General features: G+C 36.1%; 2 protein-coding genes across 3 annotated transcripts; both read left to right on the top strand.

Annotated features, from left to right (window-relative positions):
• On the top strand, positions 5,127 to 6,912 carry LOC109948746 (zinc finger MYM-type protein 1-like). The gene is made up of 4 exons (XM_020562455.1): positions 5,127 to 6,042; positions 6,317 to 6,461; positions 6,579 to 6,789; positions 6,877 to 6,912. Exons 1-4 carry the CDS (start codon positions 5,127 to 5,129, stop codon positions 6,910 to 6,912), a joined length of 1,308 nt encoding a protein of 435 aa, XP_020418044.1.
• On the top strand, positions 13,585 to 22,734 carry LOC18779080 (target of Myb protein 1). 2 transcript variants are annotated; one of them, XM_007212205.2, is made up of 11 exons: positions 13,585 to 13,920; positions 14,039 to 14,100; positions 14,284 to 14,397; positions 15,115 to 15,193; positions 15,471 to 15,569; positions 15,659 to 15,772; positions 17,725 to 17,879; positions 20,099 to 20,174; positions 20,791 to 20,876; positions 21,743 to 21,904; positions 22,122 to 22,734. In XM_007212205.2, exons 3-11 carry the CDS (start codon positions 14,297 to 14,299, stop codon positions 22,450 to 22,452), a joined length of 1,203 nt encoding a protein of 400 aa, XP_007212267.1. In that variant the 5' UTR covers positions 13,585 to 13,920; positions 14,039 to 14,100; positions 14,284 to 14,296; the 3' UTR covers positions 22,453 to 22,734. The 2 variants fall into 2 exon arrangements, with proteins under 2 accessions (XP_007212267.1, XP_020417557.1); XM_020561968.1 differs by having other exon boundaries at positions 14,279 to 14,397.

The raw sequence follows: 24,178 nt of genomic DNA, 5'->3' as shown, positions 1-24,178 counted from the left end.
TAAATTGCCAAATTTTACTATTTCATATAGGGTAATTCTATATGAACCCCATTATTTGCTCTTTACACCCCATTGAATTTTAATAAAATTTAGAATTACTCATTAAACCCCCTTTCTTTTCTTTCCCTAAATTGCCCTCATGAACCACATTCCCTAACTCACTGTGTAAACCCCATCCCATACCATACATCACCCATTGAAAACCCCCTTCTCTTTTAGACACACCCCATCTGATATCAAACCCTACCCCATCTGATATCAAGCCCCACCCCATCGAAAATTCCCTCCTCTTGCAGACACACCCCATCAGATTTACAACAACCTCCATCACACACCTCATCCCTTTGCCATCACAGAACCCATCATTGCTCACCACCGAACCTCCATCTCTGCAAACCACCGAACCCCATCGTACAACCCATCTCTGCAAACCCGAACCCATCTTTGAAACAGAGCCATCAAACCCATCTCTGTAAACCACCGAACCCCATCGCACAGCCCATCTCTGCAAACCCGAACCCATCTCTGTCAAGTTTTCACAAATCCTTCGAAGAGCCAAGGTTTGATTTCAATTTTGATTTCTATATTTACGTTTCTAAGTGTTGATTAAGCCTACATTTGATTTCACTTTTGAAAAGCCAAAGTCTGATTTTGATTTTTGATTTCAACGTTGTGGGTGTATAGTTTGAACCTGGTTTTACAAAACTGGATTTTAGTTTCGGTGGATTACCACCGATATGGTTACATTGCTTCAGTGGTAGATTCCTACCGAATGTATTTCGATTTTTTAGTGGTAGTCCACCGATTATGTGTTCTTTTTTCCGGTGATAGTCCATCGAATTTATTTCTGTTTTCAGTGATCATCTACCGAATACGTTATTGAGTGGACACTTAATATTGTTTGTTTTTAGATATGAAGAGGACTCGCAGAGGTACTACTGAGGCTTCATCATCTCGACCTAATAGACAGTGTCCCATGGCCTCAACGAGGACACAGAGAGCGACTCCCCAAGATCACTTTGAAAGATCACTTTGAGGATACTACAGGGGTTGAAGATGTAGCTGCTACTCATGATAGTAATGTTGAGGTACATGCTGAGCCTACTGAACTATCTCGAGTAGGTCCCATTGTTCCATCTTTACTTACGAGTTTTAAAACTCACATAGCAGCTGCAATTTGGAATAACCAGGTAATTCGTTTTACTGTGACAATAGAAGGTAGAATATAAGTCTAGTTCATGGTAATTAACCTTAATATATATATTTTTTAACTAGGAACGTGAGCCCCTTAGGTGCATGTCGAAGACATCCACCCTTCGTGAGTGGAATTGGTGGAGTAATTTAAATAATGGTATATTCAAATGGTACATTTAGAGGTCTGGATTATAGCAACTTATTAGGTGTTCTTATCGGAATGCTGATAAGATTGTGGGATCTACATTTGTTGAGAGGTTGCATCTCGAGACGAACACCTTTCACATGCTTTTTGGTGAGATGACCATCACATTGGATGATGTGTCATCTATTTTAGGCATTCCTGTGTCTAGTGCAGCGGTTGCTCCGCTTGAAGATGAATGACCTTGAAGATACTCTGAAATAGGATGGTTATGTACTCCACAAACCACCTTCAACTTCCAATCATCCCCATCACTAATATTGACACCTTTTAACAAGAATGAGCATCCACATTTCTTGGTACCAGTGTCGCAAGCACATTTTTTCATATCACTATTTGCATCCGACCTTATATCAGTTGTGTTCGTATGAAAATAGTGTTGTCATTTCCTAGACTCTAGCATAGGTTGAAAATTAGTGTGTGAAGAATTATTACTGGACGTTTTGGCACAACTCATTCAACCCCATACATTCGAGGCTTGACTTAACCGATATGAGAAACTTGATTTCAGGTAAATCATGACATAATCATGCATTCATTATAGGATTCCTAGTTTGAGTTTTTTGTTTTAATAGATATTGTTTTTCTATTAAAAATTGATTGGTTGGCGTTTTTCAATAAGAATCCATATTGAACTAATATTCATGTTGGAAAACCAATTGTGGTCTTCATAAGAGTCCAAATTAAGCTAAAAGTTCATAGTTATAATTGAAGTGGGTTTGGTACTCGTGTGCGGCCATCTGACTAGGTATAGGAAGCTTTGAATAAAAGCAGCTTGCATCTCTTTGGTTTTTCATAGTATTTCATATTGGGTTGAGCATATAGAATTCTTAAGCAAAAGCTGTTGTACATATATTTGAGATAAATCATCAAGTGTTCTATGTTTTACTTGGTGATTCATCAAACACTTTAATCATTCATATTGCATTCATATGCATGTCGGTGACTCATACGGTTGAGGGCACCAAGACAGTGGTGGAGGTTTTCCTCCGGCGAGCTTGAAGCAATCGTGGCCAGTATTGCGTTCAACATAAGGAGTGTCGAAGATCATCCCGTGACAGAAATTGAGTTACGAAGAAGTTGGTAAACATTATCTAGAATGAGTCTAGGATAAGTGTGTGAGTACTTCTTGTAATCATTGTTCTATAGTGGATTTGAGTTGGACTGAGAAATCCTGTGGATTTTCCCCAGAGGTGGGGTTTTACCACGTAAAATAATTCTCTGCGTGTTCTTTTATTTTAAGCTTTGCACATCTCAGGATTGATAACTCATATCAATCCTGCTTCAAAGGTTGATCATTATTTATTGCAAAAAATTCGAATTAGCTTGTTTAACCTTCTCCAGGCATATATAGATATCCTACAGGTATTTTCAAGTTGTCTAACTAGACTTGCAAGACTTATAGTTGCTGTTCCTCTCACAAGCAAGTATTACACGAGGTCTCCTCTTGCCCTCACCTCCATAATCAGACCTTTTAATTACAAAGACAATATTATTCATTTTTCCTTGTGCACGAGCCCATCTAAGTAATGCATCTCTACCATTGAATATCTACACATAAAAATCATATTATTTAAAGATAAAATTTGAAAATTAATACCCCGTTAATGATACTAAAAAGGATTTCAGACAAATAATTACCAAATAAGTTGTGAATTGATCACTATAGTCCATTACACATTATATTCACACATTGTTGCCTTCAGTAGGGGCTCACCTTGTTTTTGTACCTTCAATGGGAGTAAGATCAAAATAGCTTGCATTAAATTTGTGGTCGGCAATAAGTTACTGAATAAATAAATAAATTTCTATTCAATGCCACTGAAACGCAGGTAAAAGTTCGGTAGTGAACCATTGAACTGCGTTCTATGTTACGGTGGAGTTCCACCTAATATTAAGTTCATGACTGGTTAAACACAACCGAAAAAGGTGCAACGTTTCGATGGCATCCCACCGAATTTACCTATCGCGTTCGGTACTGATGTGCTGAACGCAACCAGAGACCATTATGAAATACTAAACTTGCAAAATGCTAAAAAATAAACTCGTACCTCATTCGAAGCCTCTCTAACTTCAATCTCACCCTTCATGAATAAATACAAGATATTTTTTCACCAATATAAACGTATAAATCTAGGGTTTAGGGTTTAGGAACATGATAGTTTGAGAAAAAAAGTCAAACTAGGGTTGCAGGAACATATGTGGAGTGTAGTGAGCAATTTTAATTTTTTTGTCCTCAATGGTAATTATGTACAACGGTAAAATAGGTTATTCATGTTTAAAATTAGTATGGGGTGTAAAGAGAAAATAATGGGGTGCTAGTGGCGAATCTGTGTAAAGGGCAGGGTGGGTGCCAGCCCATCCAAAGTTTTTATTATTATTTAAAAACCTATATATGTTATATGGGCAGCCCAAGTTTAAAAACTTAAAAAGCTAACCCAATGTACACACACGCCCATCCAACTTCAAAGTGGTCCCAGCTTTTGTCTTTTTTCTTTTGGCATAGCTTTTCTCTATTCCATTCTACAGAGCCGACGACAACAACAACTTCCTTTTGCCCTTTTTATTTTCTGCATCTTACTATTATATTGGTTAGGCTGTGGGCAACTTGGCAAAATCTTGTCATCTTCTTTCTACAACAACAAGCAATTTCTAATTCTCTCATTTTCTATATATCTTTAATTATAGTTTTAATTTAAAATTCAATATTCTAGGGTTTACTTAGAGATTGAATTATAATTTTATGATTTTGTTGAAATTAATTAGGGCTTTGATTTTAGGAATTTTGTTGAGATGTTTCAATGTTTGATTTGTTCTTTGTTGATATTGTTGAGATGCTATTATTATTAGAATTTGTTTGATTTTTTGTTGGTATGTTTGATTTAAATTATTTATTTTACATGTTATTCATAGGTTATCTTTGATTATGTCGGATCACAATCGGAATCCCAAGAGAACAAAAAACTTGTTCTCTTTTTTTTAAGAAAAGGAATGATGGGTCATCATCTAGTACATTGCCTTCTAGCTCTTCTTTATCTATTCCAATATGTGATGAACAAAATCTTCCCGAGTCTCTCATTATCAAGCCTCAAGTTGAAAGAATTGAATCTGAAAGAGTAGATGATTATCATGATTTTAATATCAATTATCTTGAGCGTGATCTAGGATTATGTCGTCTAACATGCAAATATCCGGTGAATGAACAAGATAATGTGCGAAGAGCATATATTCTTTTAGGACCATGTCAACCCGAGTTAGAAGATTATCCAAGCCATTTAGAAGGGCGGGACTTTCGTCAATTTAATAAAAAATGGTGTGGTCAATTCACTTGGCTTGAGTATTCAGTTGCTAAGAATAAGGTATTTTGTTTTCCTTATTTCATTTTTGACATGAATCAGTCACACCCAACCTTTATTGTTGTGGGTATAAAAAATGGACGAGAATTGGTGGGAATCAATGTGCATTTCAACATCATGTAGGCAAGTTAAATTCACCACATCATCTTGCTATGCAAAAGTGGATTAGCTTAAAAACTCCATCTCTTCATATTGAAAAAGTGGTAGAGAAGCAATCAAAGCAACAAGTGATAAAAAATCAGTTGTGACTTACTACCACAATAGAGGGCATTAGGTATTTAGCAAATCAAGCATTGGCTTTTCGGGGCCACGATGAATCCGTTGACTCATCTAATCGGAGCAATTTCATTGAAATCATAAAGTCTTTTGTAAGAATGAATATAGAAGTTGAGAAAGTTGTCCTTGATAAGGCTCCTCAAAATGCTCAATACATTGCGCATGACATACAAAAGCAAATCTTACATATTTTTGCTAACAAGGTGAGGAAGGCAATTTGTAAGGAACTTTGGAAGAACAAATTTTGTATTCTAGTTGATGAATCAATTGATGAATCCGGTAAGGAACAAATGGCTATTATTATAAGATTTGTTGATTGTGATGGATTTATTCGCGAACGCTTCTTCGATATTGTGAGTGTTGTAGACACTAATGCCTTGACTCTTAAAAAAGAGATATGCAAAGTGCTTGGTAATAACGACATTCTAGTGGAAAACATGCGTGGTCAAGAGTATGATGATGCTAGTAATATGCGTGGTTCATGGAATGGCTTACAAGGATTATTTTTTCAAGATTGTCCATATACATATTATGTGCATTGCTTTGCTCATTGCTTGCAATTGGCATTAAATGGTGCAGCTAAAGATGTGAAAGTTTTATGGAGGTTGTTTTTAATGTTGACTAACATTGTGAATTTTGTTAGTGCCTCTGCTAAGCACCGTAGTGAGTTAAACTTAATTAGAAAAGTTGAACTCAATGGGTTGTTGGATTCTGGAGAACTTGAGATAGGCAGAGGACTTAATCAAGCTCGTAGTTTGAAACGAGCTGGAGCCACTAGTTGGGGCTCTCATTATGCCTCTATTACAAGTTTGTTGTGTTTATTTAAAGAGACTAAATTACTTCTTCAAGAAATCAATGATCATGGACCTAACCAACAATTTCGTGGCGATGCTGAGAGTAACTATATTGCTATGATGTCTTTCGAGTTTGTGTTTTCATTGGTTTTGATGGATAAAAATTATGGGATTGACCAATTTTCTTTGTCAAGTATTTCAGACCAAAACTCAAGACATTGTAAGTGCTTTAAAGTTTGTTGAAAACACAAAAATGCAGCTTCAAGATATGAGGGTACATGGCTGGGATGATTTATTTTGTAGTGTGGTATCATTTTGTGAACTACATGGTGTTGATGTTCCTGATATGGGTGCTCGTTATATGACGGGCACACATCGTTCTTGTCAACAAAAAGATTTTATTACATTTGAGCATTACTATCGCGTTGATGTATTCAATGATGTTATAGATTGCATGTTAAGGGAGTTAAATGATAGATTTCCATAGCAAACAGTTGAACTTCTTATTCTTAGCTCAGCATTGGATCCTCGTAATTCATTCAAGTCATTTAATATTGAGCATATATGTAAACTTGCTGAGAAATTTTATCCTGCTGATTTCCTTCCAAATGAGTTGAAAGATTTGGAAATAGAATTGAGGTATTTTCAAAATGATGTACATCACCTTCCTTGCTTTAAGGAAACCAACACTCTTCCTCATTTATGTCAACAATTAGTGGAAACAAGTTTGGTAAAGAACTATTGTTTGATCAACAGGTTGATTCGGTTGGTGTTGACTCTTCCCGTTTCTACAGCAACAACGGAACGAGCTTTTTCATGTATGAGAATTATTAAGAATCGGCTTCGAAGCACCATAGCTGATGAGTTTCTTGTTGATTGCATGACCTTCCACATTGAAAGAGAGTTTGCTAATAGTATCACTAATGCATCGATAATTGAGGAATTTAAGACTTCTAAGTCTCGCAGGGTAAACTTTTAGGTTTAACTAGTGATGTTTTGTATTACATTTACTTGTGATTTTTGTTTTTGTTGTTAAGCTTGTATTTATGTATAGATGTATTTGAGGGTAAGGCTTATTATGCCCCCATGACTAGGTGTATCTTTTTCTGATTATTAATGAAATTCACTCGTACCGTCGAGTTTAGTATGTAAGTTCCGCCCAATTGGCTTTCCAATCCTGGATCAGCCACTGTGGGGTGCCAATAATAAAATCACCCTTTTCATTTAAACTCAATAACAGTTGTCCACATTTAACATTCCCACGTCCAAAATGATAGCAACGCAACCAAAAATCCCACATTAAATGACAACAATGCCAAAGCTCCCTAACACCACAACAACGACCAAAATTCATGCCCACGACGACATTCCCAACTGCTCCATCTTCCCACAAACATCCAACTCCTTCATCCCATACTTAAAGAAAAATAACTCACAAACTCAAACCTCACAGATACACTGTTTAAAAATTCACTCTCTGAAAATCGACGAGCACTCACTACATATTGGTTAAGTTATGATCTCAAAACAAAATTGTTAGAACAATATGCTAATATCTACAATTACATAAACAACAACTCTAATTAAATGGAAACTGCAATGTAGTGTGTACAAAACGGCAATGCAGCACATGTCTAAAAATTTATAGAATTATCTCTACATCATAAACTAAAAAGGGATGTTCATATCACTGTCTTGCAAGTCTTCATGTTGTGGCATGCAACATCGTACTGATTGCATTTCAATGGCCTTATACCTTTCACAAAAGACTTGATCCTCTTCGTTGACGGTCTTCCAACTGGCCTCTTTGTAATCGGAGGAAACACAACTTTACCAACTACACCACCTAGTAAGAAACATCCTAACACAACTAAAAACCAACTACATAATAACAGCTAGCAAGTAGAGACCTAAACCAATCAAATCAGCAACTAAAAACCCAAAGTTTCATGCCAATAACTAGTAAGAAATAACCAAAACCAATAAAATCATAAAATAAAATTATAAACTGCAATGCAGCACCTAGTAAGCAACATCCCAAAACAACAAAAAAACCAAAAACTACATGACTGCAGCAAGTAAGAAAAGACCTAAACCAATCCAATAAATAACTAAAAACTAAAAACTATATGCTAACAACAAGTAAGAAATACTAATCAAACCAGAAACTAAAAATAGAAATTTCAATGCAGCACATAGAAAGCAACAACCAAAAGAAATCCAAACAGCAAGTCGAACCAAATCAAACATAATCTACAACGAAAAATCAAGAACGAAACTTTACAATCCTATGGAAAAGAAGTTGGATTCCAAGACAAATAGTTATTATTTTGTAGGTTATCCAGATAGAACCAAAGGGTATTGATTTTATAGTCTAGGTCATACCACAAGGTTTGTTGAAACTGGGAGAGCAATTTTTCTAGAGAATGATAGAGATATTACAGAAGAAAGAGAATTTGATTTTGAAGAATTAATAGAAAACACATGTAGAAGAGAAGAGGCTATGAATCAATTCACCTTGCCAGTTGATCTTTTGAACAGCACGGCACAAGAAACTCAACCACAACAAATAACGCCAGAGGCACTTAGCACTGCAACACCAATGCAAATTGAACCTGAGAATCCAAAATAGACTTAAGACCCACAGCAAGAACAAGAAAATGTAGAACTAAGGTCATAAAGACCTAGAAGACCTGCAATTTCAAATGACTATGTCATATATTTACAAGAGTCCAAGCATGACATGAGTCAAAAAGAAGACCCAAGCACCTTTGAACAAGAAATGAACAGTGATAAAAATGAAGAATGGCTTGCTGCAATGAAAGCAGAATTGGATTCTATGAGAAAGAATGGAGTATGGGATTAGTAAATTTGCCTCAATGATGTAGACCTATTGGTTGTAAATGGGTTTACAAAACAAAGAGAGACTTAAGAGGTTGTATAGAGAGACACAAAGCCAGGGTAGTTGTAAAAGGCTTCACACAACAAGGTGGGATAGATTTTAGTGAAACTTTTTCTCCAATATCGACTAAAGATTCATTTCGAGTTATTATGGCAATCATGGTACACTTTGATCTATCACTTCATCAAATGGACGTCAAGACTGCATTCTTGAATGGAGAACTCTCTGAAGAGATTTACATGAAGCAACCGGAGGGATTCATTCAAGAAGGGAGAGAAAATCTTGTTTGCAAACTCAAGAAATTGATTTATGGTTTAAAGCAAGCATCTAGGCAGTGGTATCTCAAGTTTGATGAGGTTGTAAGATCTTATAGATTCACTAAAACACTAGTAGATAAGTGAATTTATATTAAAACCAGTGGGAGACATTTCATGCTTTTAGTTTTATATGTTGATGATATTCTTATTGAAAGCAGTAGCCGTACTCTTTTACATGACACCATGACATTTCTGACACAATCTTTTGATATGACAAATCAGGGAGAAAGAACTTAGGTTTTAGGCATTGAGATCATAAGGGATAGGGAGAGAGGTTTGTTAGGACTATCACAGAAAGAGTACATAGAGAAAGTACTCAAGAGGTTTAACATGGCAAATTGTGCAGGAGGAAGTGTATCTATGACAAAGAGAGACAAACTGAGTGAAAGTCAAGCTCCTCAAAATGATACTGAGAGGCAAGACATGCTAGACAAGCCTTATGCATCCTTGGTGGGCAGCCTCATGTATGCACAAGTCTGCACAAAGCCAGACTTTGCTTTTCCTATAAGTGTTTTGGGGGGATTCCAGTTGAACCCTGGACAAGCACATTGGGTGGCTGGAAAGAAGGTATTGAGTTACTTACACAGAATAAATGATTACAAATTAGTTTACAAAAGGAGTCAAAATCTAGAATTAATTAGATATGCTAATGCTGATTTAGAAGTCTGTGTGCACACAAAGAGATCCACTTCAAGTTTTGTATTCCTATTTGGAGGAGGAGGCTGTTTCTTGAAAAAGTGTCAAACAATCTATTATTGCTACTTCTACGATGCAAACATAATACATTGCTTGTTATGAACCAGCTTCACAAGCTATTTGGCTAAGAAATTTAATTAGGAGTCTAAGAGTGGTTGATTCAATTGAAAGGCCTATTTTGATATGGAATGACAATACTTCAACTGTTTCTTTACTAAGAGCAACAAGAGATCTTCAGGCAATAGGTTTTTAGACTTCAAGTATTATATGGTCAGAGAGAAGGTTAAGTCAGGAGACATTGTAGTTGAACACACAAACACCCATTCTATGATAGCAAACCCTTTTTACAAGGCATTGCCAGCTACAGTTTTTCATGGACATGTCAAGAGCATGGGATTGTCACCTATCCTTGATATGCTTGATTAGTGGGAGTAGTTTGCTGTTTATCTTAATTGATTTTTAATTATTCTTTAAGACCTTGTTTTGTTGGTTTTGATTATTTCTATACAACATTTTCAGTTTATTTATGTTGCTAAATAATCATTCGTATGATTGGTATTATTGACAAAGTGAATTGCGTTGCTTGTTCATATGCAGTTTAGCTAGCTATTCAATCACTGCATAAACAAAGTTCACGAAAGTGTTGTTACTTGAGATCTTGGTAATCTCTTAAAGAGGGCATGTGAATGAACATGATTTTATTAACACATATGGTTGTGTCATGATTATTCTAAGCTCCAATCTTAACGGTAACTACATGTGGTTTAGAGAGTTTGTATGTGTGGCTATAAAGGCCTTAAGCTATGCTTGTTTGATGTGCCTTGATAGTTCCATATTTGCTTCTCTTAATTGACAGTAGCCTGTGTAGGATACATGATTGTATTTAACTCTATAGTACTGAAAGTGATCTATGTTAAACTCTTTTTGATCATGAGACCAAGTGAGAGAATGTAAGACATAGATATGTCTTGACTCACTAAGTGTGGTCTTATGATCGTACTAAGGTTCTAGAGTTTTATATTGATCAGGAATTTTATATTCAATATAATCTGCTACTCTGATGAGGATAAGTGTTTTAAAGTATATCGCTAGAGTTAGAAGATATCCTATCTCATTATGGATTAAGAGACCTAAACCTAATGCAATTAGGAGAATTAGAGAGTTTCTTGATGGGCAAGACTCTCTAGCCAATGCATATAAATAGAGGCCCCTGTTGTCACGCTCCGGACCCGGGGATCAGTGGAAACCCCGCGCCCAGTGTGCCAGAAAATAAAAAGAAGCCGAAACATGGGTTTAAAATAAACTTCTTTTATAAAAATAGCTCCAAAATCTTACAACTTTACAAGAGATAAATAAAGCTCTATTACTCTCATCTAATTCAACGTCAACTGGTTTAGTCCTCGTCTTGCCCACTAATTCATCTGAAAAATTAAATAGGGTGAGGGATGAGCAACCACTACTCAGTGAGTAGATTATGTAATGTGCTAGTCAAGCAATACTGTTTTACACACTCTAGAAAATTTCATGAAAAGATACACCATTCCAGATCATATCACATCATCCCTTCATATCTTGGTTATCCTTCATAGCATGTAACCAACCACGTGACCCTATTAGCCTCAGTGCCCTATGTCCCCGTGTGGTACATCTATCCCTCGGATACTCCAACATTGAAGTTCTCATGTTCCATGAATAATACATACTTCATAAATATTCCAATCAATATATATAGTGTGACATACTGCACCAAATTAGACATGCTTGACTAGAAATAGAGAGATATTTGTAAATAGAACAAATCCACGATAATTCAGGGTTTTCATATTTTATCACAAAATAAGAACTTTTAGAACACATTACAAAAACCACTCACCTCGATAATGAGAGCCCTTAAAATAAATTGGCAAGACAACCCATCTACCTATTGTCATATACTATCACTCAAACCAAGCTCCTAGAGTTTTTCATATTTTGAAACTATAAGGTTATGCTCCTATTTGTAGTGGTTATAGGGATATGATAAACAAGGATAAGAACATCCAAATTTATCCAAAAGATAAATATCTTAACAAGATAAGATCATCTAAGTTTATCCAAAAGATAAATATCTTAAAAAGATAATATCGTCCAAGTTTATCCAAATGATAAATATCTTCTTTTATCTGTTTAAAATACGAGTCTTCACACATACTCATTTGATCAAATCATCACAAAGAGCATTCATACCCCATCTAGAATAAGAGTGAAGAAAGGATCGAATTGAGTGGAAGGCTTCTGTTCTGATTCAGACGAAATCTCGGCTTTATCATCCTCATCTGTACCTATGGCCAATCCAGGTATATGCAAGTGTTTGTGTTCTTTATGTATGCAGTAGTTAAGTTAACAAATACTACCAAAATTATAAACGAATAATAGATTCCAAGTACTCATACCTCAACAACAAATTATGAAAAAATCCCCTACAAAACCGCACCTCCAAACTCAAATCTCATCACAAAAGGCATGAAAACAAAATCTACATCAAAGACTTCAAAAATCAACTTCTCAAACCAAAACATAACTACAAAATTGAAATAAGAATATGATCAAGAAAATACATACCAGACGAAAAATAGAGCTTCACATGAGAAGATGAAATCGCACCATAACAAACACAATCTCAAGAGAACGAAAAAAAAAAAAACCAAAAAAATTGAACACGATTGCACTAGACCAAAGCACAGTAGATGTCGCACCACAAAATCAAGCTTGATTCTTGATGAAACTGCAACAGCATGAAGAAAACATAAAAATCAGTTCAAAAACCACAAAAGAGGATGAAAATCGAACATAAAAAAGAAGAAAGACGGGAGAAATTGAACAAGCCAAACAACAGAGCTCAGATTGCAGCTCCAGAACCAGAGCTTCTACATGTAAAACGAGTGAGAGAATGTGAAAGTAAATCTCAAATCTTGCGTACTTTAAACATATGGGGGCTAAAAGGTAATTTTTCTTACTAATTTGAACAGGGCAACGAATCTGGGCCTCTTAATTGAGTTTATCCAAAACCAAATTTAAAACCCATTCACCAAAACCCAAACATAAATACTCTATTTATCAAATCCTTATTAGTAAAGATTCTTATCACTAATACTTAATTTTTCTTATATATTTTTGTTTTAAATTTCGTTTTAATCTTTTAATTAGTTTTTAAAAATTAAAAATTAAAAATTTATTTATTTGTCAAGCTAGGATGAAATTACCAATGTAACCCTACCACATCATTAGTTTTAACAGAGTTTGAGATGAAGTTTATAATAAAGGAGAAAGTGGCACACCAAACATTGGTCAATGGTGCAAATTGAGTCAACTTTGAGAGGGGAATACGGGATTTGACTAATATTTTAGGGAGCACTGTAGCAATTAAGCCTTAAAAATAAACAATAATAATTCATATAAGGACATTGAAGGAAGTTGAAATTCCACCCAAAATTAATTGGCAATAAAAAAATAGCCAAACTCTTTATAAATCCACGTTTGGTGTTTCAATTTTTCAATATGAGACGAACACACTTAAAAGATATCTCTCAACTCAAATAAACTTATTTAATATATCCTGCCATGTCTCGAAATTAACATATTTACATGAAAGATGTATAATAGATAAGTTGGTTGGCCAGTGAAGCACCCACGAGTGAAAGTGCGGTGAGGTTAGAGAAACCCAATTTTCTGCTTTTTGAGTAAAAAGACGATTTTAGCTTTCGACAGCCAGATGGGCCATGGCGGTGCCCCTCTTTCGACAACTTCCATTATATTCTATTCTATTATTAATTTATTAAATTATTAATCTTTTTTAAGCTTAACAAGTAAAGTAAACAACACTGGACAAGATTCCTCAAGCCTCTCTGGCTAATCTTTTCTTTTCCCTCTGATATACTCTCACATTTTCTAACATTTTTTTAATTTTAATTTTATAAATTATACTTTTCTATTGAGCTTTGTAATATTAAATAAATATTTGTTGTAAATAATAGGGAATCTAATAGAGCACAAACTATATATAATTACTACCAAATCAGTACTAAAACTCCATTTGATCTCTCTGGCTTTTTGGTGTTTTGAGAAATGCTGAAGCTGTTTAGGGTTTACCAGCTCGTCTCCACCTTCCTCTTGTTGGTCTCCCTCTTCCTCTTCGTCTTCACTGGTACACTATACTGCTGCTTTGTTTGTTTATTTACTGTCATTTTTAAGTTCTTGTATCTGTTGCCCCTCCATTTCTTCAATCAGATTTATTGTTTTTTTGTTTGTTTGTTTGCTTGCAGAGTAGCATATGAAGTTTTATCAATTGCCTAGTTACTGCTGACGTTCCAATTATTTGTTTCAGGTTAATTGTGTATGACTCTTTATTTTTGGGTGTAATTGTAGCAATGATTTAATACATCTGTATTTCGTTTTCTTACTTTCTGCTAAAATTTTGAAGTACCCATAAGATGGGTGCTGAAGCTTATACCATTGGGTTGAAATATTAGTTCATATTCTTACTTTCTGCTCAATTTTTAAAGTATAGAACTACCCAAAAGATGGCTGCCGAGCTTGTCAATTCTGCAACAAGTGAGAAACTTTCTGAAATGGATTGGATGAAGAATATTCAAATCTGTGAGTTAGTTGCTCGTGATCATAGGTATAATTGCTAAATCACTTCCAAATCTCTCTCTCTCTCTCTCTCTCTCTCTCTCTCTCTCTCTCTCTCTCTCTTTCTGGTATAATTGGATTTTTCTATTCATTTGTTCAGAAGAATATTTTTGTACACATGTCCGAGGAGGGAATTTGTTGAACTCTTTCTGGTTCAGTATAATGTGAACCAGAATATTGCATTTTTAATTATCTATATTTTATAGGCGTTGCATGTTTAATATGATGTCGGTTATTGTACTAGTAAACTGGATTGCACATGATAGCTCGTCCTTGTCTATGTTTCATCATTGTATTTGGGACCATGAGATGATCAAGTTTGAGAAAAAATAGAACCAAATTTTCTTTAGGTATTTGTAGCTAATACCTCAAGAACTATAAGAGTTAGATAAGCAGTTCTCGCTTTCCAAATAATAGATGAAGGAGACTTATGACCTTGTGTTGGAAGTTCCTGAACACCTGACTACTTTTAATTTCAATGTTGATATGAGTTCAGTTTTGTTTCTGGAAAATGCCATTCTCAGTGGTTTACTCCATATCCAAGTTTAATAAATTGCTCTCATTGCATGAGCTTATCTATTTGAAAATTGAAATCTGAGTATTGAAAGGTTGCTCTCTCATTGCCTGAGCTGAAATTACTTTTATCGTAATGTTTTTTTTTTCCCTATCATCAACTTGCTTACGTGTGAAACTTTGGTCGATGTAGGCAAGCTAGAGATGTCATTAAAGCTATCAAAAAACGACTGGGGAGTAAACATGCAAATTCTCAACTTTATGCAGTTATGGTGAGCAATTGCATGATTTTGTGATGATATTTGGTTTATGTTGTCTGGCTAAAAAAGGACAAAGAATAGAGGAAATCTATCAGAGGGAAAAACAGAAAAAGATGCAAAGTCATCATGGTATTACCTCAGTGTATGGTTGTGTTTCTTGTACCTTGCGAACCCTTTTCTTTTCCCTGACTAGTGCACATCAAGTGCTTTCTGACCTGGGTTTATACCTGTAATGATCTGTTGTGATGTCGTTTGATATAACACCATCCATTATCCTTTGATTTTGTAGTTGTTGGAGATGTTGATGAACAATATAGGAGAACATATTCATAAGCAGGTGATTGATACTGGGCTTCTTCCTAGCCTAGTCAAGATAGTCAAGAAAAAGGTGCTAACTTGTTCTCATGTAGGCAATAGCTGAAAATTGGCTGATTTTATAACTAATTCATCGGGTTTGCATTTTTCTGGTGGTTGCAGTCAGACTTGCCAGTGCGAGAACGCATATTTCTACTTCTAGATGCCACTCAGACATCCCTTGGTGGTGCTTCTGGAAAATTCCCCCAGTATTATACTGCTTATTATGATTTGGTGGTAGGTACAAACAAGTCATATAATACTTGGGCTCCCATTTTATGAGAACAGACAAATTCTTAAATCGTATCATGTGGTGGCTGGTTCAGATTCTTGGCATGCTGTAGCTGGAAAATGAATAACTTTTACTACGTATATGATGCGAACTTGGAGATCTCTAGACAATAAAGATCTTTTGTTACTTCTTCTTCACAATCAATTGTATCATTTGAATGTTTTAGTTGCAATTATTGTTTGAGGAGCCGGAACAGACGCATAATAGGATCTTAAGAATTTCTCACTTTGTTTAGAATGGAGCCACATTATTGTTATACAATATGTTTATAAATAATCTTGTTGGTATATGGAATTTGGGGCATGAATTTTAAAATTTGTATCAATGTTTCTGGGAGAGACCCGATTTCTGCGCAGCTCTACAGTGGCAGTGGCAGTGGCAGTGGCAGTTAGGCCATTTAAAAAAAAGCAAGGGTTGATGGTTTGATGCAGATGAATAAGCAGAATGGTTCTGGGAGCAGTGGTGGGTAGAAATGAGGTGTGATGGTGATGCCTTTTGGTCATGTTTCGGTGGTGTCGGTGATAATGGCCTTGGTTGGTTTCAAATTTTGGGATTCTTTGACTGTCCTTAATATCTAGACTGTATGTATAATTAAACTAGAATCCATCAATAAAAGCAGTTTAAGGTTTAGGGTCTTGCGTGTGAGTACATGTATTTTGTATTATTGCTCCTGACAATGTTTCTTTTTTTATTTCTGAAATTTTTAGAAAGTTTTATGATCATTAATATAATCATTAGTCATATGTTAGTGATTCCTAGCAGTTGCTATGGGGGAAGATATGTCAGTTTGATGCTTGAAAATATTAAATTAGAAAAAAAATAAAAGTCAATTTGTTTCAATATGGGTACAATCAATCTGGCAAACTGCTGAAGTTAGTTCACGCTCTGCTATTTGATGAAGAGACACTCATTGTGTTGTAGGTAGGAAAGATTAATTTGTTTGTGGGTTTGGCGTATGCATGTTCCCTTATGTTGGTAAGTAATGTTGATGGGCCACACTAAATGTTTAAAAACACTGGTTTTGAATTGTTGTGTGCTGCTCAGCATCATGCTGAAGCTTAAGCAGAAGTGAACCATGCAAGCCCGTATGAAACTGTAACTTCAGGTAGTCCATGTTGTATCTATTGAATTTCCAGGAGTTGTGAACCTAAATGAACTCATCTTCATGTCGCATGTGAGACCATAAGCAAGTACTTAGTCATCTAAGTACACTGTTTGTTTTGGAAAGGGAAGTCATAGGAACTTCTTCGAATACTCTGTGTATAAAGTTTTAAAAATTGTATTGAGCATTCATGTCTTGCAGTGGTTAGCATTTAATTCTAGAAACAATGGTTGGGTTACCGGATATGTGATGGACAGAAATAATCTCAATCAGTTAGATAACTGGATTAGACTTTTTTTGAATATATGCTATATGATTTACTACTTTCAATAGCCACAAGCTTCTTCGTTTGTTATGCATTTGTGATGTTCGGGGACAGCAGTTTTGATGTTTGATGGACGAGAAGGTATAACTTTGTGTTTATATAATCGAAATATTACAGGAATGGCCCTCTGGGGACTGGGGATAACATTAATGTTCGAACCCAAGAGTGTGTGCATGTGTTTGTGTGCGCGTTTAGACAGGGATGTTTGAAGTTAAAAGTAATGAGACATGTTGCATATGGGAAAAGTGATTATTTCCTCATTTATTCTTTCGGTTAATGTATTTTGACCTTGTTTATAGTGAAGATGATTGCTCTCAAAACTTGATGTGTCTTGCTATGTGTCACTGTGGTCTTAACCTGATGTGCTTTCTTGATAAAAGATATTAAGGAAATGACTATATCTTGTGTTCTAAAATTCTTATTACTTTCACAATAGAGTTTTTCTGACTTCAAAGTTTATATATTTTCAGAGTGCTGGACTAGAGTTCCCTCAAAGGCCTCATCTGGTGCCTCCGAATCCCTCACCACAATCAACTAAGAGTAATTTGCCTAACGGGGAATTAGCATCATCTATACCTGAAGGGTTTGCTCCACAAGCGGAGCCACATATTGTTCCTGAATCTAGGTACCTTTTGAATTTATTTTGAATATACTTTGGCATACTAATGACTTTTGGACTGTGCATAGGTCATCAGTTGTGGGGTAGAAGAAAACATATTATAATTTATCATGCTAGGTTTTTAGTCTCTTGTTTCATACATTGTTTTCATTGTTAGGGGAAAACTGTCTTTGTTATGATAATGTAACATGTTGGTTTGATTACAAATGCTGTATTATTCTCGAACCCCTAACCCCTTCAGTTCTCTCTCCTCTCCTCTTTCTACCTCTTTCTTTGTTTCTCTCTCACACACACATAAAATGTAAGCATTCAAGACTGCAAGAGTTAATTAAATAATTGTAGATACCGAGAACTCCTAGTTTTCCGGGGAAGACAGCTTGTTTCTAATTTATTAAATCCAATGCTTTGCTTTCTGTTTAAGGATTATTCTCTCTTTCAATTTCATTTTGGTCACCTGAACGCCCAACTCAAGTCCTCTTTCAGTAAGGTTTGAGATTATTAGGTAGCCTTGTTTTTTTAATTTACCGAAGGTATTTTAGTTTGTTTCTTTAATTAGGCCTTTAGACTTTTCTTTTAGTTAGGCCTTTAGATTTGGGTACGCATTACATGGGCCTAAAATAGCTAGAAAGCTATTGTAGCTTAAAAGGTGTTTCCTCCAGCAATGTTCTCTATTTTGGCTAATCTGAAATATTTTATTATTATTTTCTCTTTCTCCCTCTTTCTCATGCAAATCAAATATATTAAAAAGAAAAGTAGAAACCCAACCCCACCAACCTCCCAAATGTCTCTATCTCCCCCCCCCTTTTTCTCTCTCCTCCTTGGTAGATGTAGAGAGCCAAAAGTTGGTTCTCCAAAATAGAGAGCCAAGTAGGGAGTCTGCTGGAAGGAGGATTTTCCTTCTTTTTAGCCAAAGTAGCTAGGGATGAGAGGATAGAGAGTCTGCTGAGATTCTGAGAATGAATACAACCACTCAACATTATCGAATCCTCGAAGGGTCTAATGACTCGATTTAAATTTCTCCCTTTCTAGTTTACCTCTTTATTTATGGCAGCTGGTATTCACATTCCCAGTTTGTCATCCTGCACTCCAAGCTCAATATTTATTATTTTAAAACTCTAACAGGACTGCAGTATGGCATTAACAGAGTGGCAATGTCATTGCTTTTTTCTCTTCTCCATGTTGATATAGTTCCCCCATGAGCTTATTTCTGTAATCACTGAGCCATGTTGTCCTCTTCCAACTGCTCAGATTCCATGAGTTCTCAATCTTCTACAGCCACCATCTACAATGTTGGGTCCATATTTGACATCACCAACCTAGTGATCATGAGATTAACTGATGCGAATTACTCACTTTGGTGCACTCATAACAAATATTTTGGTGCTTCGTTGATGGATCCAATCCCTTCGGCATCAGAGTTGTTTTATTATGACTTCTTGCAAACCACTATAGCAAAAGCAAGAGTACTGATTCTTGTATTTCAATAATCAGACTCATCAGTCTTATCATTTCTACCTTCTCTTTCTGATTCAAGACGTGGTTGTTGGTCTTCATACTTTCCCACGAAATTTGGATCTGTCTTGAGCACCACGTCTCAATAATCCGATCGCTTAATTAGTTGGGAGGTGGTGTCTCACTTTAATAGTTGAGTACCAAGCATGATTGTTTTGTTTTTTGCTATGTATGGAATAGTTGAATACATACTGGACCATAATTTTGTGTTGTTTTCTCTGATTTACTGTTTTATTTTGAATTGGTGACATAATATGCCGGGATGTGGCTTATGAATCTATATTCTTGTTGATGTGAACTTGATTTCCTTAAATACTTTTATTTTTTTTATACACGAAAAGCTTGTTGGCTCACCCTGCCCATACTATTCATTAGGCCTGCGCACCTTCCCATAACAATTTTTTAGGCCTTAATATTTCTCGTAATTATTAATTAGGCAATTACATTTTTCCTCTAATTAGTATATAATGTGTTCCTTTCGTATCCATTGTTGTTTCTGCTAAGTCTATTTTGTTCGATGCCTTTATAAATTGTTTGAATGAGGGGGTTAAGCATGTTGACAATGTCATATGTCCTGTGCTCTATTTAGTTATTTAATTTTTTTTTTTGCATGCGCAGTTGGATTGCACTAATGTTATTGCCATTGTTATCATTATTTTTCTTGTTTTTTTACTCTGTCTGAGAAGACCATTTATTATTTTGTACCTATTTAGTATTATTCAGAAGGCAAGTAATGCATTGGAGGTCTTGAGAGAAGTGCTTGATGCTGTTGATGGTCAGCGTCCTGAGGTATGATGGTGATTTGTTTGAATTTCAGAAAAAATCAAAATGTTGCATTGTATCTGTGATTGCCCTACTATACAAAAACCATTTCATTTTCATATTTTTCTTTTCCTCTTCATTTTTCTTTTAATGGTAATTCTCCACAGTGGTTTAGATTTTAGATCTTTTATGAGGTTTGTTTCTTTCTTTCTGGAATTGACATTGACAAACAGAAGTCTACATAATTACTCATAAGAGTCGAGTTGGTGCATGGGTTGTTTGTGTTGTGAATATCCCTAGGTGTGTTAACATTTTTGGCTAATAGTGTTATTCCAGAGTTTGAGTCTGTAATTCTTTCTTGTTGATGCCCAGTGAGGTTGTACAACTTAAGCAGCTGCTACATTAGCTTCTTCCTTTTCCATCTATAACCAAATCTATACCCTTGAGGATTATTTTTAATTATGGTTAACTACATAAAACCCCCCAAACTTTGGAGTCAATTTCAAATTGGTACCCGATCTTTCAGATGATGAGATGATATAATTACATTGTGTGTGTGGTTGGTTCCCAAGTTGATGTTTAAAAGTGAAATAATTTTTAAATTATCTTTTGTAATGTTACTCTTTGATATATGTGTATTTAGGCAGCAAAAGATGAGTTCACACTTGATCTTGTGGAACAATGTTCATTCCAAAAGCAAAAAGTTATGCATCTAGTGATGACTTCTCGGTAAGGCTTCAATTGTTCTGTAAGTATAATAAATTGTTCTTTTATATTGGCTGCATATTGTATAATCCACTGTAGTCCCAAAACTAAATTTTGTTGTTAATGCGATGAAATTTACAATGATATCTTATTAGTTGATCTCTCAATCAAAGCAAGATAGCAAAGATATTAAAATCAGGGACAACAAAAGCATGTTGGTGGGACCCACATAGGGAGCTTTTTTTCTTGGCTTCTGAGTTGCTGTAGTTTCCTCATGGAGAATCTCTTGTGGGATTTTCTTCCAGGATGTAAGGATTGGTATTAAGTTTTTTAGTGAAATATAAAATGTCATGAGAAGTCTCACCTCCTTTTGATGGTTTTTTAGTGTGTGATATGAAGCTGAAGGGTTATTTAATCAAGTTTTCCAACAAAAGTAGGTGATAGTAATTGGACACAAATTTCTTGTTGAAACTCGTAGTTGTACATTGGAGTACAAGAACTTGGAATCTAGATGGTTCCAGAGCCTTAGAAGTGGGAACGTTTGGACTGTAGACTGTAGTATGGTATGCTCATTGACAGTTTGGTTGGTTTTAGTTCAAAGGAAGATCTGAATTGAAGTTCTTATTTATGTGGCATTATCAATTGAAATTGTAAGACTAGAAAAGATTGTCGGGATTGAATAACAATTTCCAAATAGCTTTGTTTCCAACTTTGAAGGATGGAATGTTGGAATGTGAGCTTAAATATTTTTTGTTGTTCTGATGGGATCTGTAGTTATTCTTTTAAAATTGAGAATTTTGTTTAGGGGACGCTGTACATACTTTCAGACAAACATGCATGCATTTATAGCGTTTGCATCTCCGGTTAAACATTGTGTTTGATTTTCCCAGGGATGAGAAGGCAGTTTCTCGAGCTATTGAATTAAATGAGCAGCTCCAGAAGGTTCTTGCAAGACATGATGCCCTTCTTTCTTGTAAGCCTACATCAACTGTGAACCATCTTAACCAAGATCAGGCAGAGGAGGAAGAGGAGGCTGAACAGCTTTTCCGAAGGTATGTTCACTATACGGGCCTAAGCTTTTCATGGAAATTTAAGTATACATCTTCTCCATTATCCGCATTTGATATTCCTCGTGTACATGCTTTTAATTCTATGATCACTGCAAGCTTTGCTTTGTAAGGCGATCTTATTGACTTCTGTATGGGGATGTCTTTGAATGTACAAGGATTTCTTGAACTGAAATCAGTTGTCTGGCTGGAAACTTGACAGGCTACGGAAAGGAAAAGCATGTGTGAGACCTGAGGATGAAGAGCAATCAGCTGAGCGCCCTCATTTGGGCTTGCTTGGATCATCCCAGCCAGGAGAAAGGCTTAACCGTCCACTTATACGACCACTTTGTTTGGAGCCACCGCAGGAATCAAATGGGCATCTTCCACCTGTTGCAATTCCACCCCCACCTGCAAAACACATTGAGAGGGAAAAGTACTTTCAGGAAACCAAGATGGACGGTTCTGGTTTGGCTGGCCACGTGAGGGGTCTGTCATTACATAGTCGCAATGCCAGTAGCTCTCGCAGTGGAAGCATGGATTTCAGTGATTGACTGCTGTACTAGAGGGGCCTCTCTTGTATGTTTAGGTTTTTTCCGTTCTTTATTAGTAGCTGATATAGTGATGGTTTCTAATTTGGTAGTGTTGGTGTCGTGGAAAGTTGGAGGATGTGGCAGATGGAGCTTCTGCCATATTTTATCTCATCTCATGTTTTCATATATAATCTTGTCTTCGGACCTCAGGTTTGTGTTTTTAAGCTGACTGTTTTTATATATGGGAGGGTTGTAAAGAGATTTGAATATTTTAATTTTATTCAATTTATTTAGCTTATATGCTCTACAAGTGCGTCTGTGAAAATTGTGATCGACTCATCGTTATTTCTTGAGACATGAGGCAAGAGTTGTGGAAAACAAGTCTACCTTGAAGTACACACTAATTTTGTTAAAGCCTCCCCAATGGAATGATTTTCGGGCTCTAAATGAGGAAGCCTAGACGCAGAGGGCTCCAAATATGTGGACTTTGTTAGAGCCCTTGAAACAGAGCAGACTTATTTTTCTCTCTTCGCTGTTTTGTGCCTCGGGTGTCGTTTGTACAAAACCAAAACCATCATATGTGCAACTGTCTTGTCATTGAGTCGTTGCTATCATACTGCGTGTTCGAAATTTGTCATGTAGGTGTTAAGAAAAGAATTTTGAGAATGAAGGCATTGGGAAGGAGTGTTCTGAAAATAAGATGAGTGTTGGTGCTTTGATGCCTTTAACATTTGTAGAGAAAACGATGGTACAAGAGATAAGAAATCTATTGATGAAATTAAGATTGGAGCATTGATTCAACAGTTGATGTAAGATGTAATCTTATAGTTAAGATAGGGTGAAAAACCATAATAAATGAGATTTGTCTCCATCTACCACCATTATTATCTGACAAATGTGATGGATATGGATGGAAGTCTATAATGAATCAGACCCATCTCAAACTACAACCACTATTACGGAGGAAGGCAATGAGGTCCTTTCGGAGGTCAAGGAGAAGGGAGGTACACCTACTGATCAAGGAATTCGTCATGTAGGCACAAAAGTTCAAGGTCTTTCACAGGCTATGCATGAGGTGTAATGGATTCCTTCTGAGGATCCTCAGGTCGTTCGGTAATGGCAGGAGGAAGAGGTAGAGCCGTAGCTACCGAAAGAGCTTCACGCCGCGGGGGTCGGTAGGTGGATTTGATTGCTGAAGCGTAACAACTTCGGGCATCAAGTTAGTCACCTCGCATAGTGACCGTGCCATGGAGGGTAGGAAACTTCAGCATGAGCATATGCGTAGAAATAAATATACTCATTTGGTATAGGGCTAGGCGTCCTAGGATAACATTGTATGCCATATGGCAGTCTACGATTAGAAATAAGGTGGTGAGCATAGCTATTTGGGGTGCTGAACTGAAGACGATCGGCAGGTGGATGCTCTTGATGGGTTGGACAACATCTCAAGAAAAACTTACCAGAGGTGTGATGCTTCGGTTGAGCAGGTTGTCAGGGATCTGAAAAGCGCAGAAGGCTTCGGCAAACATAATGTTGACCAACCTACCAGTGTCAACAGTATGGCCAACATCAAAGTTGGAGATATCTGCGCGAATGATCAGCAGGTCATAACGGAGAAAAATGACACCCTACTCCTCCTTTTCGTTGAAGGTAATAGGCTCCCAACTAGCCTTAGTCATCTTCGGCGTGCATCCTTGTTCAGCACTGAAAACCTAATATGCATAAGAAGACCGAACATAGTGCTTCA

Source organism: Prunus persica, chromosome G4, assembly GCF_000346465.2.
Source record: "Prunus persica cultivar Lovell chromosome G4, Prunus_persica_NCBIv2, whole genome shotgun sequence".
Classification (NCBI taxonomy): Eukaryota; Viridiplantae; Streptophyta; class Magnoliopsida; order Rosales; family Rosaceae; genus Prunus; species Prunus persica.
The sequence above is the reverse complement of the archived record's forward strand: the minus strand, read 5'-3'. Positions and strand labels throughout refer to the sequence as shown.

Excerpts from the sequence above, each read along its gene's own strand:
- LOC109948746 (XM_020562455.1), top strand. The coding sequence starts at position 5,127 with ATGAATATAGAAGTTGAGAAAGTTGTCCTTGATAAGGCTCCTCAAAAT. Across the intron at positions 6,043-6,316 it reads AGACCAAAACTCAAGACATT|TTGAACTTCTTATTCTTAGC; the intron begins GTAAGTGCTTTA and ends CATAGCAAACAG. Across the intron at positions 6,462-6,578 it reads GATTTGGAAATAGAATTGAG|GTTGATTCGGTTGGTGTTGA; the intron begins GTATTTTCAAAA and ends TTTGATCAACAG.
- LOC18779080 (XM_007212205.2), top strand. The coding sequence starts at position 14,297 with ATGGCTGCCGAGCTTGTCAATTCTGCAACAAGTGAGAAACTTTCTGAA. Across the intron at positions 15,773-17,724 it reads CTGCTTATTATGATTTGGTG|AGTGCTGGACTAGAGTTCCC; the intron begins GTAGGTACAAAC and ends ATATATTTTCAG. Across the intron at positions 21,905-22,121 it reads GCTGAACAGCTTTTCCGAAG|GCTACGGAAAGGAAAAGCAT; the intron begins GTATGTTCACTA and ends GAAACTTGACAG.